This window comes from Solanum verrucosum, unplaced genomic scaffold, assembly GCF_900185275.1.
Source record: "Solanum verrucosum unplaced genomic scaffold, falcon-dt-bn FXZP01000268.1, whole genome shotgun sequence".
NCBI classification, from domain to species: Eukaryota; Viridiplantae; Streptophyta; class Magnoliopsida; order Solanales; family Solanaceae; genus Solanum; species Solanum verrucosum.
Window position 1 is genome coordinate 3431091 of NW_026019957.1, and position 20791 is coordinate 3451881.

The following is a 20791-nucleotide window of genomic DNA, read 5'->3' on the forward strand; positions in this document are numbered from 1 at the left end:
GAAAAGACCAATTCCAGTTCATCATCAAGTATATATATTTTTGGTACACTTTGGTGTCATTCATTGCATAATTTTATTATGTCATTGCACGTGTTGGCAATAATAATAGGAAGCAGCCAACACACTCTAAACTGAATCATGGGTTAGGTAAAATTAGGATTCCTTTTTCTTTCCTTGTTTATTCGTCACTAGATTTAAAAAATAATAATTGATAACTATGGTAATCGGATCAGTTTACGCGCATCTCAATTAATTCCATAAGATATTTATTATCTTCTGCTAGCAACAGATACCAAGTAAGTATATCATTAGATTAAAATTTTCTTTTGGCGTTATCAACTTAATTTCAACATTGTGTGATGATCCTACTTTTTCCTTTCCCTCTCCCAACTACCAAAATCGGGGCGGAGCTAATAAAAGCTCAATGATTAATTTCCTTTAACTTATTGGTATGTTTATTTCTGCATATTTTAAAACCCCTTAATGAAAATTTATGTTCTGCCCCTATAATTTTCTTATGTCATTGCACATGTTGGCAATAAAAAGTTTGTATACATTAGAAAGATGCCGACAAACTTTGTAGGGCATTCAACTCTGTCAACAAACTATAAGAACCACATATTTACAACATGATTTTCCCAATATCCTTTCTCAAATCTTAATTTGCCATTCATTGTGAAGTTGCAAAAAAATATAAAATGAATACTCCCAAAGCTCATTGCTTGATCTTGCCATATCCAGTTCAAGGTCATATCAACCCAATGCTCCAATTCTCCAAACGTTTACAATCCAAATGTGTCAAAATCACTATAGCACCTACAAAATCCTTCTTAAAAAACATGAAAGAATTGCCAACTTCAGTGTCAATCGAGGCCATATCTGATGGCTACGACGATGATGGCATCAACCAAGCAAAAACATACGAGGCCTACCTAACACGATTCAAAGAAGTTGGCTCGGATACTCTGTCTCAGCTTATTCAAAAATTGACAAATAGTGGATGCCCTGTAAATTGCATAGTATATGATCCATTCCTCCCTTGGGCTGTTGAAGTTGCAAAGAATTTTGGATTAGTAAGTGCTGCATTTTTCACACAAAATTGTGTAGTGGATAGCATTTATTACCATGTTCATAAAGGGGTGATAAAACTTCCACCTACTCAACATGATGCAAAAATATTAATTCCTGGATTATCATGTACAATTGAGAGTTCAGATGTGCCTAGTTTTGAGTCAAGTCCTGAATCAGATAAATTAGTTGAACTATTGGTGAATCAATTCTCAAATCTTGAGAAAACTGATTGGGTACTAATCAACAGCTTTTATGAATTGGAGAAAGAGGTAAGAGACTACTCTTCAACTTTTGTTCTTTTCTATGTTTTGTTCACTACTAGAAAGTCACTATTTTCCATTTAAAAGATAATATTCATGCATCTAATTGTTTACATGTAGGTAATTGATTGGATGTCCAAGATATATCCAATAAAGACAATTGGACCAACAATACCATCAATGTACTTAGACAAGAGACTACATGATGACAAAGAGTATGGTCTTAGTATCTTCAAACCAATGACAAATGAATGCCTAAATTGGTTAAATCATCAACCAATTAGCTCAGTGGTGTATGTATCATTTGGAAGTTTAGCCATAGTAGAAGCTGAGCAAATGGAAGAATTGGCATGGGGTTTGAAGAATAGCAACAAGAGGTTCTTGTGGGTAGTTAGGTCCTCTGAAGAACCCAAACTTCCCAAGAACTTTTTAGAGGAATTAACAAGTGAAAAAGGTTTAGTGGTGTCATGGTGTCCACAATTACAAGTGTTGGAACATGAATCAATAGGGTGTTTTCTAACGCACTGTGGGTGGAATTCGACTCTGGAAGCAATTTGTTTGGGAGTGCCAATGGTGATAATGCCACAATGGTCAGATCAGCCCACAAATACAAAGCTTGTGCAAGATGTTTGGGAGATGGGAGTTAGAGCCAAACAAGATGACAAAGGGATAGTTAGAAGAGATGTTATACAAGAATGTATAAAGCTAGTGATGGAAGAAGATAAAGGAAAAGTCATTAGGGAAAATGCAAAGATATGGAAGGAATTGGCTAGAAATGCTATGGGCGAAGGTGGAAGTTCAGATAAAAACATTGAAGAATTTGTTTCCAAGTTGGTTACTATTTCTCCTAAGTAGAAAAATAAACAAGTGTATTTTGCTTAATTGTAATATTCTCTATTGATGGTATAAATTGATGGTCAATGGGTCATTTCCTGCCTATTTTCTAAGACTATGGTATAAATTGATGATATGTAAATAATTATTTTATTGTTTTTGCAATCAAGATGACAGTGATGAATAACTTTGTAGTTTAGTAACTCATTTGAAGCATTCATATACTGGAGAGTTTCACATGTGATACATTCAACAATATATATTGGGCCGTATAATTATTGCGTAGTACCCTCATTGCACATGTTTGCAATAAAAACTTGGTATCAATAATAGGCAGAAGAAGCCAAAACACACTTCAACTCTATCCACTAACTATAAGAACCACATAATTTTTCTCATCCTATCTATCAACTCTTTCATTGAGAAGTTGCAAAATAAAAAATGACTACTCACAAAGCTCATTGCTTGATCTTGCCATTTCCAGTCCAAGGTCATATCAACCCAATGCTCCAATTCTCCAAACGTTTACAATCCAAACGTGTTAAAATCACTATAGCACTCACAAAATTCTTCTTGAAAACAATGCAAGAATTGCCAACTTCACTATCAATTGAGGCCATATCTGATGGCTACGATGATGGTGGTTACCACCAAGCAGGAACTTTCGTAGCCTACATAACACGATTCAAAGAAGTTGGCTCGGATACTCTGTCTCATCTTATTCAAAAATTAGCAAATAGTGGATGTCCTGTAAATTGCATAGTATATGATCCATTCCTTCCTTGGGCTGTTGAAGTCGCAAAGAATTTTGGATTAATTAGTGCTGCATTTTTCACACAAAATTGTGCAGTGGATGATATTTATTACCATGTTCATAAAGGGGTAATAAAACTTCCACCTACTCAAAATGATGAAGTAATCTTAATTCCTGGATTTTCAAGTCCGATCGATGCATCAGATGTACCTTCTTTTGTTATTAATCCTGAAGCAGAAAGAATAATTGAAATGTTAGGAAATCAATTCTCAAATCTTGACAAAGTTGATTGGGTTCTAATCAACAGCTTCTATGAGTTGGAGAAAGAGGTAACATATATACTATTGTCGTTCTGTTTCTTCTTCGCGTTCTTAGCTATTGAATTGAAGTTATATAAGAAATGAACTGACAAAGCATATGTTCATGAAGATTGTTGTAGTTTTCGTATTTAGAAGAAAAATATTTCTCCCGATTTCGTATTAGGGCTCCTCCATAAGCTACTTATTAAAGCTTATAACATGTTAGAAGTTCAATTAAAAGAAAACACCCATTCTGTGAGGTATTATGTAGTAGCCAGGGGCAGAGTCATGTGGGGGAAAGGGGTTCATCCAAACTAAATATTTTGTGTAAACTTCTTCATATTTGAAATCTACTTAGTAAAAATTCTGACTCTGCCACGGAAAACATAGAAGGAATTAAACTATATAATACCTCAGACTTCATCTTCTAGTCACCTATGTTATTGTACAAATTATTCAAATAGTTACATGAAATCTTATTCTATTTTTATTATTTGACTTGTAGGTAATTGATTATATGTCCAAGATATATCCAATCAAGACAATTGGACCAACAATACCATCAATGTACTTAGACAAGAGACTACATGAAGACAAAGAGTATGGCCTTAGTGTCTTCAAACCAATGAGAAATGAATGCCTAAATTGGTTAAACCATCAACCAATTAACTCAGTGGTGTATGTATCATTTGGAAGTATAACCAAATTAGAAGCTGAGCAAATGGAAGAATTGGCCTGGGGTTTGAAGAATAGCAACAACAACTTCTTGTGGGTTGTTAGGTCTACTGAAGAATCCAAACTTCCCAAGAATTTTTTAGAGGAATTAACAATTGAAAAAGGACTAGTGGTGTCATGGTGTCCACAATTACAAGTGTTGGAACATGAATCGATAGGATGTTTTCTGACGCACTGTGGGTGGAATTCGACTCTGGAAGCAATTAGTTTGGGAGTGCCAATGGTGGCAATGCCACAATGGACAGATCAACCAACAAATGCAAAATTTGTGAAGGATGTGTGGGAAATAGGTGTTAGAGCCAAACAAGATGAAAAAGGGATAGTTAGAAGAGAAGTTATTGAAGAATGTATAAAATTAGTGATGGAAGAAGAGAAAGGAAAATTAATTAGGGAAAATGCAAAGAAATGGAAGGAAATGGCTAGAAATGTTGTGGATGAAGGAGGAAGTTCAGATAAAAATATTGAAGAATTTGTTTCCAAGTTGATGACTATTTCTCCTAAGTAGGAAATTTGACTTGAATCTTCCTTTATTTTCTACCTTTCCCCTATTTTTGTGGAAGGCTAAAGCAATTTGGCTATTTATGTAACAAGCTATAACTGTAATAATGTTTGGATTCTCTAGCTTTAAGGGGTCGTTTGGTGTAAAGGATAAGTACAAATAATCCCGGGATTAAATTATAGTACCACTTAATTTGTTGTTTGGTTGGCAAGTTCGAGATAACTTATCCCGGGATTAATAATTAGTACCTGGATAAGTTATCCCTCTCCATGGGTGGTATAGTAATTCCGGGATAACTTATCCCGGGATAAAATAGGTAAATGACAAATATGTCCCTTTAAATCCTTTTTATACACCATTTTTCACATTTATGTATATTTACATTTTTTTAATACCATGTATAATAATATTTACTACTCCTTATTTTTATGATAATTATACATATTTTTCTATTAAAAAATTACACTATATAAATATAATTTTTATTTATGAATTTATTTGACTAATTCTTATGTTTATTTTATTTTGATTTCTCATAAATTTTCTTCTCTTTAACAAACTTAAGAGGGAAGTTCTAGTTTAAGCTAAATAAGAAAAAAGTTATATTTTTAAATACACATGGTACTTATCACGGGGATACATAAACAAAAATATTTAAGTTAAATAAAATAAAAGTTTTATTTTAAAAAATGAATAACTAAAGCTCGCAAAGAAAAATTTAAAAAGTTTAAATAAAGTGAAGGGTAATTTTGTAAACAAACAACTTGTTCTTAAAATTTATCAATATATAATATTTTGAATACAACAAACCAAACGCTCAATAAGAAATAATCGCATCATAACTAATCCCGACATAACTTATCCCATCATAACTCATATTCAAACCAAACAATAATTCTTATACACTGATCTTTTTGTTTTATCACTTCATCTATCAAATTACTCTAGATGAATAACATGTTATAACAGATCAAAGTACAATAATAAGTATAGAAACATTTTCTTCAAAAAGTTTTGATTGGTCAAATTATTTTGAAAATTAATTTTTCAGGAAAACTATTTCTTTCGTTTATTTTACTTGTTCATTATTCTTCTTCTAGATTTGTTTTTAATTAAAATTTTATTTTCTTTTTTCCAACCCATGTCCAGTAAAATGGGCCGTGTACGGGTTATTTGTAGTATAAGGCCCAATAATAACCAAAATTGGGCCTACCCAATATTTTCACCAGAAAACCAACAACTTTTGCGTCAGATCTAAGATAATTCACCGTCGTCTTCATACTTCTCAACCGAAAAAAGGGAAATTATATATATTATATATGTGTATATATATATATTCAGAGCAAAAAATAATTGAAATTTCATACAGATTACTATTCAGTTTTCATTATAGAAACTCGAAAGGTAATCGAATCGTATATTTCATTTTTCTTTTTTCTGTATTTGAATCTTAGGTTTTTTTTTCTGATTTTTTTTGTATTTTTTGAATTTTTCAGTTTGATTGTTGAAGGATAATGGTGTTAGAAAAGCATTAATTGAATTGCAGCTGTATCTGATCGGAATCGGATGGACAAGAACAAGAACCGAACCGATCTGCTTGCTGCCGGTCGTAAAAAGGTAACCATTTTCCGCTTAGGTGGCAGAGTTACTCGATATTTGTGCGGGTATGGGTTGGTGTAGCAGGTACCTGTTGTAAAATTGTGTAAGAATTGCTGTTGTGAAATATGAGAAATTAGGAAAATTGGAGTGTAGTATAGCTGGTCCTAAGCCCAAATAATAGAGGAGGATTGAGTTAGACTAGAAATAGTTTAAATGATGATGAATCTTTGTTATATTGAATTCTAAGACCTGCTCGTGCTGTATTATAGAGGAAAATGACAATTCGTGTAGCTAATCCGAACTTGTTTTGCATTGTGGTGTAGTTGATATAATAAGAGAAAATGGAGAAGTAAATGGTTATGGCATTTCTTCTAGTGTTACCCTTTACTTGTTAGTACTTAGTATTCCCTCTATTTCAATTTGTTCGTCTGATTTGAGTTGACACCGAGTTATAAGACTTTTAAACTTATGGTCTTGAATTAAAGATAGATAAAATGTATCAATATTTCATTTAATCTTGTGATCTTAAACATGTCACGTGGAAAGTTAAAATTTAAGTGTTGTCAGAAAAGGAAAAAGGCATTCTTTTTTAAACGGATTGAAAAGGAAATTAAGACAAAGAAAGTGAAACGGAAGGAGTAGCTTCTTTTGACCCGCAAAGTTTTTATATGTGCACAACTAGCTGTCCTTCATATGTTTGTGGGTGATTTTTTTTTAAATGTTACACATTGAAGTTACAATAGAGATTACATGTGAGTGATAAACTACTGCAATCTCTTTGCTATTGGGTATCAGATGTCTCTTCTTTACATTAATTAAGTACAATTCTTTCTCCACGAGTATTACTGGAGCATCTGCTCTGATTAATGACCACGTTCTACCATCGGTATTAAGATCCCCGTTTTGACAAATTAATAAAAAAGAAAATTTAAGACCGTCCAGCATGTTTTTCAAGCACAATACTTTAGTGAAAGTGTTATATACCTCATGCTTTATGCAAGAATGAAAATTAGGCTATAAGTAGGGTTATCAACTTCAAAGCTCTTAAAACTCTTTTTTACTTCTAACTGCACTATTAATGTGATAATCTCTACAATTAATTGACATTACCAGAGAATTGGGGGTTTGATCATTAGGAACAATAATATAGGATTACCCTTAAATTCTGCCATTTTCCCTTAATCTTTGCTAAACCCAACTCTAATTGTGAGTTAATCTCGACGTTAGGAACACTCATGATGTAACTCAACCCAATCTCATAAGGTTCAAGTCTAAATCTTACTTTCGAGTTTCATTGATCGAAAAAAACCCCTTAATTTTAAGTTTTGAAGAATCTCAATCTTGATTATGTTCATCCTAATATTCTCATTCTATCCAGCGAGTGCTTATAACTATAAAATTCCCTGATACATAGTAGGGTTGAAGCTTATATAGTTAGAGTGTAAAAGCGTTAAAATCCCCAAAACATCGCACCAAGACGGAATATTCCGTGATGCTTTAATCCTTGTGTGTCACTGTAACCCTCAGCTTTGCATGCAAAACTATTCTTGTTTCACCACGTCACAGTATATTTCTTCTTCTTGTTGAGGTTGTCTTCTTTACTTTGGCCACCATAGCCTCAGCACTGGTCTTCTTCCCAACCAACAACCTGTTTTCATCAAACATTTGGTTCATGCTTTCCATCCTTCGGCGTATTGTGTTTTTTTTTTTTAAAAAAAAAATCCAACACTTTTTGATGGTGTCCAACATGTTCTCAATGTACCAGTTTTTTAGAAAAGTTTGTGTTGAATGTTCTTTTTAGTTATCGACACGATTTGATGAATTATTTCTGGTCTCTGTATGGATATGCGTGCATGTAAATTATTCAACAAAAAAAAAATAATCTCGTTTTGGAAGATTTCATATGTTCATGTGTAACTCAATGTTGTATAGGACTTGTGAGACTCGTATCTTGTGACTCTGCTAGTATTAGAGGAAACTCAGATTATAAAGATTTCACTGGAGATGTATGGATGACTTTCTTTATGTCTGGTATGATCTCTTATGTAAAACAAGCCTATCTCGTTTTATTCTGATTAAATGTGATAATTTTTGGTTTACCAGCTTCAACAATTCAGACAGAAGAAAGACGGTAAAGGTGGTAAATCAAGTAAAGCCAGTAGATCTGCTGGTGATGCTACAACAGATCTTGTTGATGTGACGGCAAAATCAGACCAAGTTCCTGATGGAGAAAAACCACTTCAGAGAGGTGGTGGTACTCCTTCTTCCTCGGAGTCTCTCACCAAAAAACATGCTGAAACTCCTCTTGATGAGTCGAACAATGTTGACACAGTTGAAACAACACCAGCCAGTGGCAAGCTGGTAAAAGAGGATGCTGGGGAACTTGAAGCTGCATTGAATTCAGATTCTGGTGATCAGGTTATTGTTGATTCATCTTCAATTTCTGAACATGCTAATGCCAAAATGGTAAATGAGGATGTAAAGGATGATCATTTGGAAGCTCCAGGAATTATTGCTTCTGATGTGTCCACTATAAGTTCTGCAACAGATGTGCCTGTTGAATTTTCATCTTATTCCGGTGCTGATGAAGCAGTTGCTCACCAAGTAGAAGTGGAAAGGCTGCATGTGCAGGAGCAGGTAACAGATGTAGGTTGTGCCTTCTCTCTTGACATCCATGCCCTTTGCATGCCATATATCCAATTGTACATATTTGCCTATAATGAAAGTCTCATTGTTGCTGGGTAGGGACAATGCAGGAATCACATAATGCAGGTTCGAAGAAAGGTGATTCAAGCAGTGAGGTAGAGATTGAAGGAGACAAGAAGCTTCCTTTGAACGAACCAAGTGAGACTTCTATTAGCCAGACCGCCACTCTAGTGGGAGATGAGGGCAAGGAAGAGATAAAATCCGAAGACATTCAACTCAGCGAGCCAAACAATGTTCCATCAACTGTTTTCGCAACTCAGAATGCTGAAATAGCTGAGGACAGGGGTAGGCAACTAAATACTGTTTACTCTTTATCTGAAATGGATGAACTCTCTTTAATAAGTTCTCAAATGGTAGGTCATCAGATGGAAGATGCAGTTTCTGGTTCATGCATGGAAGAAAAACTAGCTTCTGAGGTTCAAATTTCTGACTCCAGCGATATTGTTTCTGAGAATTCTGCGGAGAATAAGATGGTGAACATCTCATCTAGGTCAGATGCAAGTTATATTAGCTTGTGTCAGCTGGCGGAGGTGGTCAGAGACCTTGACGAAGATGACTTTAAGTTCTTGCTCACGTGCAGAGACTCAGCTCCAAATGCACCTTCTCTAAAACTTTTTGACGTTTTTGAGAAGCTCAAAGAACAGCTATACCTTGCAAGTCTTGCAAAAGATGTATCTTGTTTGCAGCTATCTGAAGAGTCAGAAATTCAGATGGAACTCAGCCGTCAACATCATAAGTTGACTGATCTAATATCTGCGGCCAAAGCTTCATCGTCTGAACTTGGAGAGAAGAATGATGTCCTCGCTGATCAGCTTGCACAATCAAGATCTGAATTTCAATTGATTGTATCTGAAAGGGATGACCTCCAAAAGCAGGTTCACATTTCTAAAGGTGAGGTTGGAGAATTTTCTGATAGAATAAATGAGTTGCAGACTAAATTGGAAATATCACTTGGTGAAAATGCAAGTTTGTCTTCAGAGATGGTCGACTGCCGGAATTTGGTGGCAACTCTACAGGTTCGAAATGAGAGCTTAATAGGAAGCCTTAATTTGTTGTCTGAAGAGAATAAAAAGCTTTTGGAGGAGAAGGAGAATCTTGTTCTTGAGAATAAGAAATTGGGAACAGATCTAGCACAGTCTAAAGCGTTGTTCGGATCATTGCAGTTGGATAATGAAGATTTATCGCAGAACTTCACTTCTTTGAGTGAGGAGAAAATGAAACTTCACGGAGAGAAGGAACACCTAATCAGTGAGAACGAGAATCTGTTTGCTCAATTGTCGGACTACAAAAATGTTGTGGAAGCTCTTCAGGTTGAGAACAAGAACATAAATGAGAGTTTGATATCTGTAACTGAAGCAAAGAGCCAGCTTCAGGAGGAGAATAAGTCTTTGCTCAGTGAAACTGAGAAACTAGGATCAGAGTTTTCGGAGTCGAAATCTCTAATTGAAGCTCTGCAGACGGAAGTGGCTGAAGCAAAGGGGCACTTGACCTCGGTGATGGAAGAGAGAAATGTGCTTGAGGAGCAGAAGAAGTATCTTCTCAGTGAAACTGAGAAACAGTCATTTCAGTTGGCAGAATACAAGAACTCGTGCAATAAGGTGGAATATGACCTGAAAGACGCAAGTCTGCGTATTGAACATCTGACTGAGGAGAACATGCATCTGAAGAGAAGATTGGAGTTGTCTGAAACGATGAAAACAGAGTCACCTAAACAAAGTAGCTTTGCATATCAATCTAAGGAAGAAGCTGGGCATCAACTTGAAGGTTCTTGCCACTCTAACTTTGCACCAGAAAATCTAATTGATGATGATGGTTCAAATTGGTTTGGAGTTATGAATAGACACATGGAGGAGGCAGATAGAGTACTTGAAAAGCTTGATAATGCAATTGAAGAGGTGCACTCTCAGTTAATTTCTATGAGTAGGTCGTCTGGTAAAGCTGTTTCACCTGGTGTGTCAAAACTTATTCAAGCTTTTGAGTCAAAAGACCATGATGACGAGCACCAACCAGAGGAGTTCCAGTCATCTGAAAATCGAACAGATGCAGATCCCTATGTGCTGATTCAAGGGCTAACAAAAACATTAAGGGCGTTGCTGAAAGATTTGGTGCTGGCAGCTGGCAATGGCTACCAATTTCTCGAAGGAGAGAAGAGTAGTAAAACAGCCACTGAGGTTGCTGCTGAAGAACTGAGGGCCAAATGCGAGTCTCTGAATGAATACATTGACATTTTGGGAGGAGCAAACATTGAGCTAATGGTTTTCAATGAAAGTTTAGGGGGATGTTTCTGGAATGCTAAAGAAAGGGAGGGAGAGCTTATGGTCCTTAATGAAGCTTTGCACAAGCAAGAAGTCGCTACAAAAGCTGAGAACAGTCGGTTAAGGGAGAATCTTAGTAGCATTCAGGAAAAACTTCCTATTTTGCAGAACCAGCTGGGTGAAATGCGTGAAAGCTGCAAAGAAATGGGCTCTTGCATCTCTAATCAGGTAGAAGGTCTTTACAAGGAAGTTTCTGACAGAGGATTAATACTCCAAGAAGAATGGAACTCTACAATTGATCAGATTTTTCAGACACTGCGGAGGCTAGATTTATCTGTTGAGTCCGTTGGCTCCTCTTTGCCTTCAAGAGTAGACCATGATCCAGGGTGCATAAACTTAAGTAGTCGTACTGCTGCATCTATTGATGCTGCTATCAATGTGATTGAGGCATTGCAGGGTCAAGTTGAAGCTGCTCGCCATGAGTCAATGTTGAGTACCTCCCGTGAAGCCAACGAGAAGTTAGACTTTTTGCAAGTTGAAAATGAAAAGTCTGTCAGTCTTTTATATAAGATTTATGGTAACCTCAAGAAACTTGTGACTGAAATGCCAGGGAATCTACAAGAAGATGAAGTTGACGATCCCAAGAAATCTGTAGATCTTTCTCATCCTGGTGCTTTTGATTCCCTACTGGAGCAGTTGCAAAGGTTTCTTGATGAAAAAACACAAGTTGAGTCTGCAAATGAAAAGCTGAAATCTGAGTTGACGGCCAGGACAAAAGATTTTGAAGAACTGAGCAAAAGATCCCTTGGATCAGATTCTATTTTAAGGGTGGTTCAAGTGGTTGAGGGAGTCATTTCTCTAGATAGCTTTGAAATCAACATTAATGAGCCAGTATCATGTCTAGAGTCCCTGACCTCTCTCCTTGTTCAGAAATATAAAGGGGCAACTGAAGATGTGAGGTTGTCCAGGGAGGAATGTGCTTCCAAGGAAGCACAAGTGATTGATTTGCAAGGACAAATGGATCACTTGAGCTCATTACTTGTTCAATGTGAAAATGAAGTTGTAGTCCTTAGGGAAAGTTTGAAGAGAGTTGAGGAGGATGTTGTATCTATTGGTTCTCAATATCAAGAGAAAGTTGCTGAATTTGAACAGTCTGAGCAACGGGTGTCATCTCTAAGAGAGAAACTTGGCATAGCAGTAACCAAAGGCAAAGGTCTGATTGTGCAGCGTGACAGTCTTAAACAGTCTCTTGCAGACACATCTTCTGAACTGCAGAAATGCTCTGAGGAGTTACAGTTGAAAGATGCAAGGCTTCAGGAAGTAGAAATGAAACTCAAGACCTATTCGGAGGCAGGTGAGCGCACGGAAGCTTTGGAATCTGAGCTCTCGTACATTCGCAACTCTGCTACTGCACTAAGGGAGACATTCTATCTCAAAGACACTGTTCTTCAGAAAATAGAGGAGATTTTAGAAGATTTGGAGCTTCCGGATCATTTCCATTCAAAGGATATCATTGATAAAGTTGATTGGTTGGCGAAGTCAGTTGCTGGGAATTCTTTACCTCTGACTGATTGGGATCACAAGAGCACTATTGGAGGATCATACTCTGATGCAGGATATGCCCTTGGTGATGGATGGAAAGAGGCGTCACAGCCAAACATGGGTTCTTCCGAAGACCTTAAAATAAGATTTGAGGAGCTCCAGGGCAAGTTTTATGGGTTGGCAGAACAAAATGAGATGCTTGAACAATCCTTGATGGAAAGAAACAACCTTGTTCAGAAATGGGAAGAGATTTTGGACAGGATAGACATGCCTTCACACTTAAGATCTCTGGAGCCAGAAGATCGGATTGGTTGGTTAGTGCTTGCTGTTTCAGAAGCTGAAAACCAGTACAACTCACTCCAACAAAAGTATGATAATTCTGAATCATTATTTGCATCAACGAGTGCTGAACTTGAAGAGTCAAATAGAAAAATATCTGAGCTTGAAAATGCATATCAATTGATTGTCAGTGAGAAAGAGTTACTTTTGAAGAGTTTGGAGTCTCTGAACTTTGATTTCGAGGAAATGTCAACGAAGGCTGCCCAATCCGAAACGAGTAATGATGACTTGCAGAGCAGAGTAGGTGACTTGCAGAAGAAACTGAATGAAATGCTTGGAGCAGAGGAGCGTATTCATCATCTTGAAGGTGAAATAAGAAGATTGGAAGATGTGATCAAAGATTTCCTTTGGACTTCTGAAACAGATGATGTGTTATTTAGCTCTGGTAGCACTGAATCTTTGGAGCAGCTAATTAGGAAGCTTATAGATAAGTATACCACACTTTCTTTGGGGAAACCTACTGAGTCTGATACAACTCCTCTTGAGCATGTTGGTAAAGGGGCTGATCTCTCTCATGAAGAAAAGAGAGAAAGTAATGTCAGTTGCGATGAAGATGCAGATGGAGGTGCTCTCAACAGAAAATTGGAGGATGCTCTAAGCGACTTGTTGTCATTGAAGGAGGAAAAGGAGAGTATTGCGTTGAAAAATCAATCATTGGTTCGTGAACTGGAAGAATTGGGTATCAGAAATAACGAACTGCAACATCTACTCAATCAAGAGGAACAGAAGTCATCTTCTTTAAGAGAAAAATTGAATGTTGCAGTTAGGAAAGGTAAGTCGTTGGTGCAACATCGGGACAGCCTGAAGCAATCAATTGAAGAACTGAATGGTGAAGTTGAGCGCTTAAAGTCCGAGATCAGATTGCAGGAAAATGCTATTTCAGACTATGAAGGAAGGATAAAAGATTTATCTGTATACCCTGAGAGGATAAAGACAATAGAATCTGAGTGTTCAATCCTGAGAGATCAGTTGGAAGAAAAAGAGTACACCTTGAGCATGATTTTGTGTACCCTGGATGAAGTTAATGTTGGCTCTAACATCGATAATCCAGTTGAGAAGCTAAAAAGAGTTGGGCAATTATGCCATGATTTGCAATCAGCTCTTACATCTTCTGAACATGAAACAAAGAAATCTAAAAGAGCAGCTGAGCTACTTCTTGCCGAGTTAAATGAGGTGCAAGAAAGAAATGATGGCCTCCAAGAGGAGCTAGCAAAGTCTCTGAGTGAACTCTCTGGACTGTCCAAGCAAAAAGAATCTGCTGAAGTTGCTAAACATGAAGCTCTTGCACGTTTAGAAAAGTTATCTTCCGTTCACTCAGAAGAAAGAAAGAACCAATTAGCTGAAATTACGATGCTAAAATCTGGTGTGGATCAGCTAGGGAAGGATCTCTATGTTGTTGACCGTTTGCTCACTGATGTTTTATCCAAGGATTTGGAGACTATGCACCATTTTGGTTCTAGTATGAAAGTTTGCGAAGAACCAACTGATCAAAATCACTTTCCTCTACTTGTGGCTGATTCAAGTGGCCTTACCTTTGCGGAACCAGAAAACAAGGTACCGTAGTTTTATGTCATTTCATGTTACTTTTCTTAATGCTTATAAATATCTTTGGGTTGTGAAGTTCCAATTCTATCATCTTCGTATTGTTTTGTGAAAACGGTGACAGGATCATCAAGAAAACAGATTACTTTTTTCTTCTGCCCTTTTGCTCTACGGCTGATTTTTTTCTGCTTGGGTTGTGGGGTTGACTTGAATTTTTTTCATAGTTATTTCTATGTTTTTTAGTTTTTCTTTGCATTTTATGAGTTCCCAATCAGTCCTTCGCAAAAAAAGAAAAATCCTTTTCAAAAAGATTTCCCAATCAGCCTTTTAACCTAGTTTATTCAATGATGTGGCATCTAATAATCAAGAACTTTGATGATCTTATTAAGGTTGATAAAGGTAGATTTCCTCTTGATGTTGATTCTGGGGTGGGAATGATATACATTGTAGGACATGCTTCAATATTTGAAAATTGCTGAGGTAGTTGCTTTTCAACTTCTCAAAATAAAAACAAGGTAGTTGATTTTCAAAAAGTCTGGTGGAGGAAAGAGGATTTTTTTTTCTTCTTTGGGGGGAGGGGAGCAGGAAATTCATTTTTTTCATGTCGCACGAAATTTGTTTATCTCTCCTGCAATTGATTTACCATATGTCAGGGAAAGTTACCAGACATATTTTAGTAAATCCTGTTAGTGTCAAACCTTTTGAAATACACTGTAGCAGTTCTCATTGGTTCTTTACCAGATTAGGACTAGGAATTTTTCAGTGTATTTGTCTCTTGACATAAATTTTTTTGAGTTCCCTTCCTATCTTGTAATAGTCAAATGACCGCTCTCTATTACACACTTCCTGCTTCCACAGTCTCTGTTCGGCTGCTTTCTTTTGTGCTTTTAGTTACTTCTGCCTTGAATTGATGTTTACATTGTTTAAGTTGAATTACTGTTTACATAAAATTGAAATTTGCTACTGCATTTTTCATCCTCATCTGCCATTTTCAAAAGATACGTTAGTCTCGGATCTTTTCCAACTTTTTGTGTCAAACAATTTGTCAGTTTACTGCCCTTTCTAATGTGAAATTCATTTAGGACAATTCCATTCTATAGATTCTCTCAGAAATTCTGAGATGGAGAATTGAAAGGACCATTAAAGTAAAAATGTTTGTGTACTTGCTGCAGGTTTTTGGGAAAGAAATTGGTTCTATCAACCAAAAGTTAAACAGGCACTCACATTTATTGCATGAAGAAGCTGCTCGTTTATCTGAAATATTAAAAACCATACATGAAGAAATATCCCACGACAAGCAGCACTCAAATTCATTGAAGACAGACCTGATGCGGTTAGAATCTATTCAAAAGGAGAAAGATGCAGAATTGCTTATGGTGCAAAGATACAATGCTATGCTTTATGAAGCTTGTACCACTTTGGTCATGGAAATTGAAAGCAGAAAATCCCAATTGGTTGGAAGCAGCTTAACTTCTGGGGCTCCCAAAATCAATTCTGTGTATCAAAGTTTAGCTGAAGGACATGATTTGGCTGAGATGACTGACCGGTTTACTGAGGAAGGTATTAGGTCAGTAATAGAGAGATTATTCATGGCTGTGAAAGATATTATGAGTGTGCAAAATGATATCGCTGAATTTGGTCAAAGGGATATGAAAGCTGCTATAGCAAGTCTGCAGAAAGAACTTCAGGACAAAGATGTTCAGAGAGAGAAAATATGTGCAGAACTTGTTAGTCAGATTAAGGAAGCTGAATCTATTTCAAAGAGTTATTTACAAGAGCTTCAGATAGCAAAATCTCAGATGGATGATTTACACAGGAAGGTGAAACTGATGGAGAAGGAACAAGATTCTCTGACACACAGGATAAAAGAACTGCAAGATCAGGAATCTAACTCTGCTGACTTACAGTTAAGAGTTAAATCACTTGAAGACATGCTAGAGGCAAAGGAACAAGGTGATTTTATTGAAGTTTTGAACTTAAAATCTTTTTGTTGTTATCAGCTTTTATCTGAACTCTAACTTGGTAGAAGTTACATTTCGTATTACAATAGAAAACGAGGCACTGATGCAAGCACTTGAGGAGGAGGAGGCCCAAATGGAAGACAAAACAAACAAGATTGAGGAAATGGAGAGACTCTTGCTTCAAAAAAATAAAGATATGGAGAACCTTGAAGTTTCCCGTGGAAAGACCATGAAGAAGCTTTCTGTTACAGTAAGCAAATTTGATGAACTTCATCAACTATCTGAAAGCCTTCTGTCTGAGGTTGAGAATCTTCAGTCACAATTACAAGAGCGAGATACAGAGATTTCTTTCTTGAGGCAAGAAGTTACAAGATGCACTAATGATGCAATAGCTTCTGCTCAGATGAGTAGCAAAAGAGATAGTGATGAAATCCATGACTTTTTGGCATGGGTAGACAAGATGATTTCTCGAGTCCAGGCTCATGATATGGATTATGATGATGCAAAAGTTAACCAGATTCATGATTATAAAGAAATGTTAGAGAAACAGGTGGTGGCTGTAATATCTGAGGTGGAGGACCTGCGTGCACTGGCACAGACAAGAGATTTGATGCTGAAAGTAGAGAAAGATAAAGTAGAACAGCTGGTGAGGAAAGAAGAATTTCTTGAGAACTCTTTGCGCGACAAGGAATCTCAATTAACCATGCTTCGAGGTGCTAGTGGCATGGGGCAATTAGCAAATTCTTCATCAGAGATTATAGAGATAGAGCCAGTGGTATGTCGTTTCATTTATTTAGTTCTATTCATTAAATTTTATTTGTTGTTTCCATCATGGTGCCTCGACTGCTTTATCATTGATAATGTTACATATCAGCCAATTGAAGTGTAGCATATTGAGATATTTATTTGCTTTCTGCATATTTTGTTTTCCAAAATTTAAATATGCTTAATTGCTGATCCACTTTTTTTCATTTAGTACAACAATAACATCATACCCAATGTAGTCCCATCAAGTGGGGTCTAGAGAAGTACAGTGTACACATACCTTACCCCTACCTTAAGGTAGACAGATTGTTTTCAATAGACCCTCGACTTAAGGAAAAATAGTTCAAAGCAGTCCCAAAAACCAAAAAGGAGTAACGGAAGTACAAGAAACAACAGATAATCATAAAAACAACCAATAGCAACAAAACAAAAACTATAACGAAACAATATGATAATTGTGGTACAAGAAACAACAGGTAGTTACAGAAATCGAAGGCCAAGAAATTACAAGATCAATACTACAACTACTAATATGAATGGACTCTGCCAATGATCCTTCATAGTAACTAAACAGACTACCATCATCCACCTTAGTTGGAAGAACATGTGAAGGATGCACATTATCAAAAAAAAAAAGAACATGTGAAGGATGTACGCTAATAAATGAATTTCTGAGGACACATATAGAGTCTGCCCATCATTCTGTTCAAAGTATATGTACTTTGTGCCGATGTCCGCTAAAGTTTGAGTTCTGAAGAAAAACACTAGAGCTGCCTCCTACTTAAAAGAAAAATAGGATCACCAAGCTATAGACCTGTAGTAAGACTAAGAGTGTACTTCGTATACAAAACCTAGTTTGAATTGGAATATGACAATTACATGCTATGGATTTGCACTGAAAGTTCTTTGTATCTTATCTCTGAAATATCCTCATTATTTCGTGACTAAGCCTCATGTTCCTGGGGCTATACTCTTGGCATTACTTCCTTCTGATTTTCAATGCAGGCCAACAAAAGGGTAGTGCCTGGAACTGTTGCATCTCAAGTTCGCAGTTTGCGAAAAACTAATAATGACCAAGTAGCTGTTGCTATAGATGTGGATCCTGATAGTGGGAAACTAGATGATGAAGATGATGATAAGGGTAATGACTTCCTATTGCTAGTTTATTTTGAATCTTTATGATTGTTAAGCATGTTTACTGTATTCTATTGTCTTGTTTCCCGGTCATATGTTGTGAGTAGAGTCCAATGTTTATAATAATGTCAAATGGTTTGAGATTGAGCTTCCTTTCACTGTGATTGTGGATGTGGTTTTGTTAGGGATGTAACATAGTGCATGAAGGTTTTTAAACATCATATTGCCGTTAACATTTTTTTGCTCTTATATAACCTCGATAGTTTCAACCCTAAAAAACTAACCTCGATAGTTTCACTTCTTTCTCTAACCTTGTGGGGTTTCATGCCTTGTCAATTTTATCTTTTTTCTTTTCCTTTTTTTTTTTGTTTTTGGTTTATATTCATTCTTGCTGTGTGGTAGATTCTGTTTTTGTGGTGATATATAATCTTAGAAAGGCATTTTGGTTTTAAGAGAACGCTTCAATGGTTGGTTAGGAAATATAAGAGTCCTTTCTTCCCTCTTTACTTTGTTTTTTCTTTGGGGTGGTAGGGCACAGGGTATAGGAAGAGGAAGGGTATTTGATTTTTTTACATCTGTATATGAGGTCATATTTTGAGCTAGGTATGCAGTTGTGGAGTTTTCTGTTAATGACATGTTTTGTGTCTTGGCTACATTCATTTACGCAGTCTTCTTGTCTTCTTCTCGTTATGGTTTGGTTTGTATTCACATGTTCGAACTGCTGATAACACCTTTCTTTCCTCTCAGCTCATGGTTTCAAGTCAATGACGACATCAAGAATCGTCCCACGGTTTACAAGACCCATAACCGACATGATAGATGGTCTATGGTACGAATTTCATCTCCTGCTTTCATTTTTGTATGCATCTGAAATGTTGTTATCTAACTAAAACAATATTGTGTTTGAAACACTACTAGGGTATCCTGTGATCGGACACTAATGCGGCAGCCTGTTCTACGGCTTAGTGTGATCATCTATTGGGTTGTGTTGCATGCTCTTCTTGCGGCATTTGTAGTATGAGAGCAGAATAGGTCAGATTTTTTTTCTCATCTCCCCTCTCGTTATCTGCTGTACTTTGATCCAGGTACTGAATTTCCTTACATATTTCTTCTTGCTGTATGCGGAGAATTAAGTTACCTAAATGAATTGATGATAAGATCCTAATTGTTTTATCTGTGATACACACACACTTGAACTGTTGATCCTTCCTCCATATTTGTAAGAGAAATGGATTTTCAGGAATCTTGGAATGCCTTGTTTAATTATTCTCTTCATCGTACACATGAATTTTGAATGTTTCACAGGTCTTTATTTCTTATTGAGTAATGAAATACAGTTTTGCTGATTGTCTCCGTATTCTGCAGGTCTGTTGTCTGATTTTCTCACTGTGATTAATTGTGGAGTCACGGGCAAGATATGGCTGTCTTCACAATCTTCTGTAAATCATCCAAGTTAGTTTTGACTAGATTGTGGTTGATCACTTCATTATTTTGCTCGACCAAGGAATTCGTGATTTGTTCTGTTTTTTTGTGAAATCACGTTCTTGGTTGCACACTCATATATAGGCAAAATCCAAATATGATATTTCATAGCAGTAGGGAACTGGGCACATTGATGGGAAATTAGTTTAGTGAAGATCACAGTCAAAAGATGTGTAAATTTTTTAATAGTACCCATTTGTTACTGATTCTTAATAAGAAATGTGTAAGTGGTACTTGTACTACCACATTGCTTTTTGTCTATTAAATTTTGGGGTTTAGGTGTAGCCACATACACATAAAAATGTGAAATTATGGTTGATCTACTTTTTTTATCTCTTGTGGTTATATTTTACATTTATTAAAATGTTCATCTGAATGGTCATTCTGTTTAGTTGTTTAACATATTCAAAACTTACTTCAAAATCCAATGCCTTTTGTTTAAATAAATTATGCATACAACAACATACATACCCTGTGAAATTTTACAAGGGGGGTTTGGAGAATGTAAGCAGATTTTATTACTACCTCGTGGAGGTAGACAGGTTATTTTCAAAAGACCTTCGGGCTCAAGTGCAACTAAAAACTAAATTATGCATACGTAGTTGAATTAAAAAGAAAAGACAAGACGCATCACTATATTCATTATTGTAAAGAAGTAATGGGTATTAATATACTAATTTAAAATCTTGGATTCGCCTTTTGAGGTTTGAAGTGGAGAAAAAGGATGGGATGGAAGAATTCAAAGGTGTATGACCCATTAAAGGAGAAAGAATTTCTTATCATAGGTTTCTTCGATTTTCAAAACTCAAACTTGAGACTTTAATCTAAGGTACTGAGTATCATGAATGTATTAAGTTATTATTAATATGCACAAATTAATGGCATGTAGATGTAGATATTATAACATGATAACATCGATGTAGTTCAACTTAATTATGGATAGAATAATGAAATTCATTTATCTTCAACGTATATATGGGGCTGGGATTTTTTTTTCTTATACGTATACGTCAA

The 20791-nt window shown here is 36.1% G+C and overlaps 3 protein-coding genes across 5 annotated transcripts; all 3 read left to right on the top strand.

The window, feature by feature from the left end:
* Nucleotides 1–601: 601 nt before the first annotated feature.
* Nucleotides 602–2334, top strand: LOC125814595 (UDP-glycosyltransferase 74G1-like). The gene is made up of 2 exons (XM_049494059.1): nucleotides 602–1340; nucleotides 1452–2334. The coding sequence occupies exons 1-2, from the start codon at nucleotides 699–701 to the stop codon at nucleotides 2184–2186; spliced, it is 1377 nt and encodes a 458-aa protein (XP_049350016.1). The 5' UTR covers nucleotides 602–698; the 3' UTR covers nucleotides 2187–2334.
* Nucleotides 2335–2602: 268 nt separating this feature from the next.
* On the top strand, nucleotides 2603–4526 carry LOC125814596 (UDP-glycosyltransferase 74G1-like). The gene is made up of 2 exons (XM_049494060.1): nucleotides 2603–3248; nucleotides 3724–4526. The coding sequence occupies exons 1-2, from the start codon at nucleotides 2607–2609 to the stop codon at nucleotides 4456–4458; spliced, it is 1377 nt and encodes a 458-aa protein (XP_049350017.1). The 5' UTR covers nucleotides 2603–2606; the 3' UTR covers nucleotides 4459–4526.
* Nucleotides 4527–5841: 1315 nt separating this feature from the next.
* Nucleotides 5842–19963, top strand: LOC125814639 (trans-Golgi network-localized SYP41-interacting protein 1). 3 transcript variants are annotated; one of them, XM_049494109.1, is made up of 11 exons: nucleotides 5842–5856; nucleotides 5949–6069; nucleotides 8155–8688; nucleotides 8808–9042; nucleotides 9115–14447; nucleotides 15608–16388; nucleotides 16486–17171; nucleotides 18167–18302; nucleotides 19043–19124; nucleotides 19214–19327; nucleotides 19661–19963. In XM_049494109.1, the coding sequence occupies exons 2-10, from the start codon at nucleotides 6019–6021 to the stop codon at nucleotides 19314–19316; spliced, it is 7941 nt and encodes a 2646-aa protein (XP_049350066.1). In that variant the 5' UTR covers nucleotides 5842–5856; nucleotides 5949–6018; the 3' UTR covers nucleotides 19317–19327; nucleotides 19661–19963. The 3 variants fall into 3 exon arrangements, with proteins under 3 accessions (XP_049350066.1, XP_049350068.1, XP_049350067.1); XM_049494111.1 differs by lacking the exons at nucleotides 5842–5856; nucleotides 5949–6069 and having other exon boundaries at nucleotides 8545–8688; nucleotides 8797–9042; XM_049494110.1 differs by lacking the exons at nucleotides 5842–5856; nucleotides 5949–6069 and having other exon boundaries at nucleotides 8554–8697; nucleotides 8797–9042.
* Nucleotides 19964–20791: the final 828 nt, after the last annotated feature.

What these genes read in the sequence shown, in the direction of transcription:
- LOC125814595 (XM_049494059.1), top strand. Translation starts at nt 699, where the DNA reads ATGAATACTCCCAAAGCTCATTGCTTGATCTTGCCATATCCAGTTCAA. An exon ending in TTTATGAATTGGAGAAAGAG is followed by an intron (nt 1,341 to 1,451) that starts GTAAGAGACTAC and finishes GTTTACATGTAG; the next exon opens with GTAATTGATTGGATGTCCAA.
- LOC125814596 (XM_049494060.1), top strand. Translation starts at nt 2,607, where the DNA reads ATGACTACTCACAAAGCTCATTGCTTGATCTTGCCATTTCCAGTCCAA. An exon ending in TCTATGAGTTGGAGAAAGAG is followed by an intron (nt 3,249 to 3,723) that starts GTAACATATATA and finishes TTTGACTTGTAG; the next exon opens with GTAATTGATTATATGTCCAA.
- LOC125814639 (XM_049494109.1), top strand. Translation starts at nt 6,019, where the DNA reads ATGGACAAGAACAAGAACCGAACCGATCTGCTTGCTGCCGGTCGTAAA. An exon ending in GCTAGAGGCAAAGGAACAAG is followed by an intron (nt 16,389 to 16,485) that starts GTGATTTTATTG and finishes GTATTACAATAG; the next exon opens with AAAACGAGGCACTGATGCAA. An exon ending in TGATGAAGATGATGATAAGG is followed by an intron (nt 18,303 to 19,042) that starts GTAATGACTTCC and finishes CTTTCCTCTCAG; the next exon opens with CTCATGGTTTCAAGTCAATG.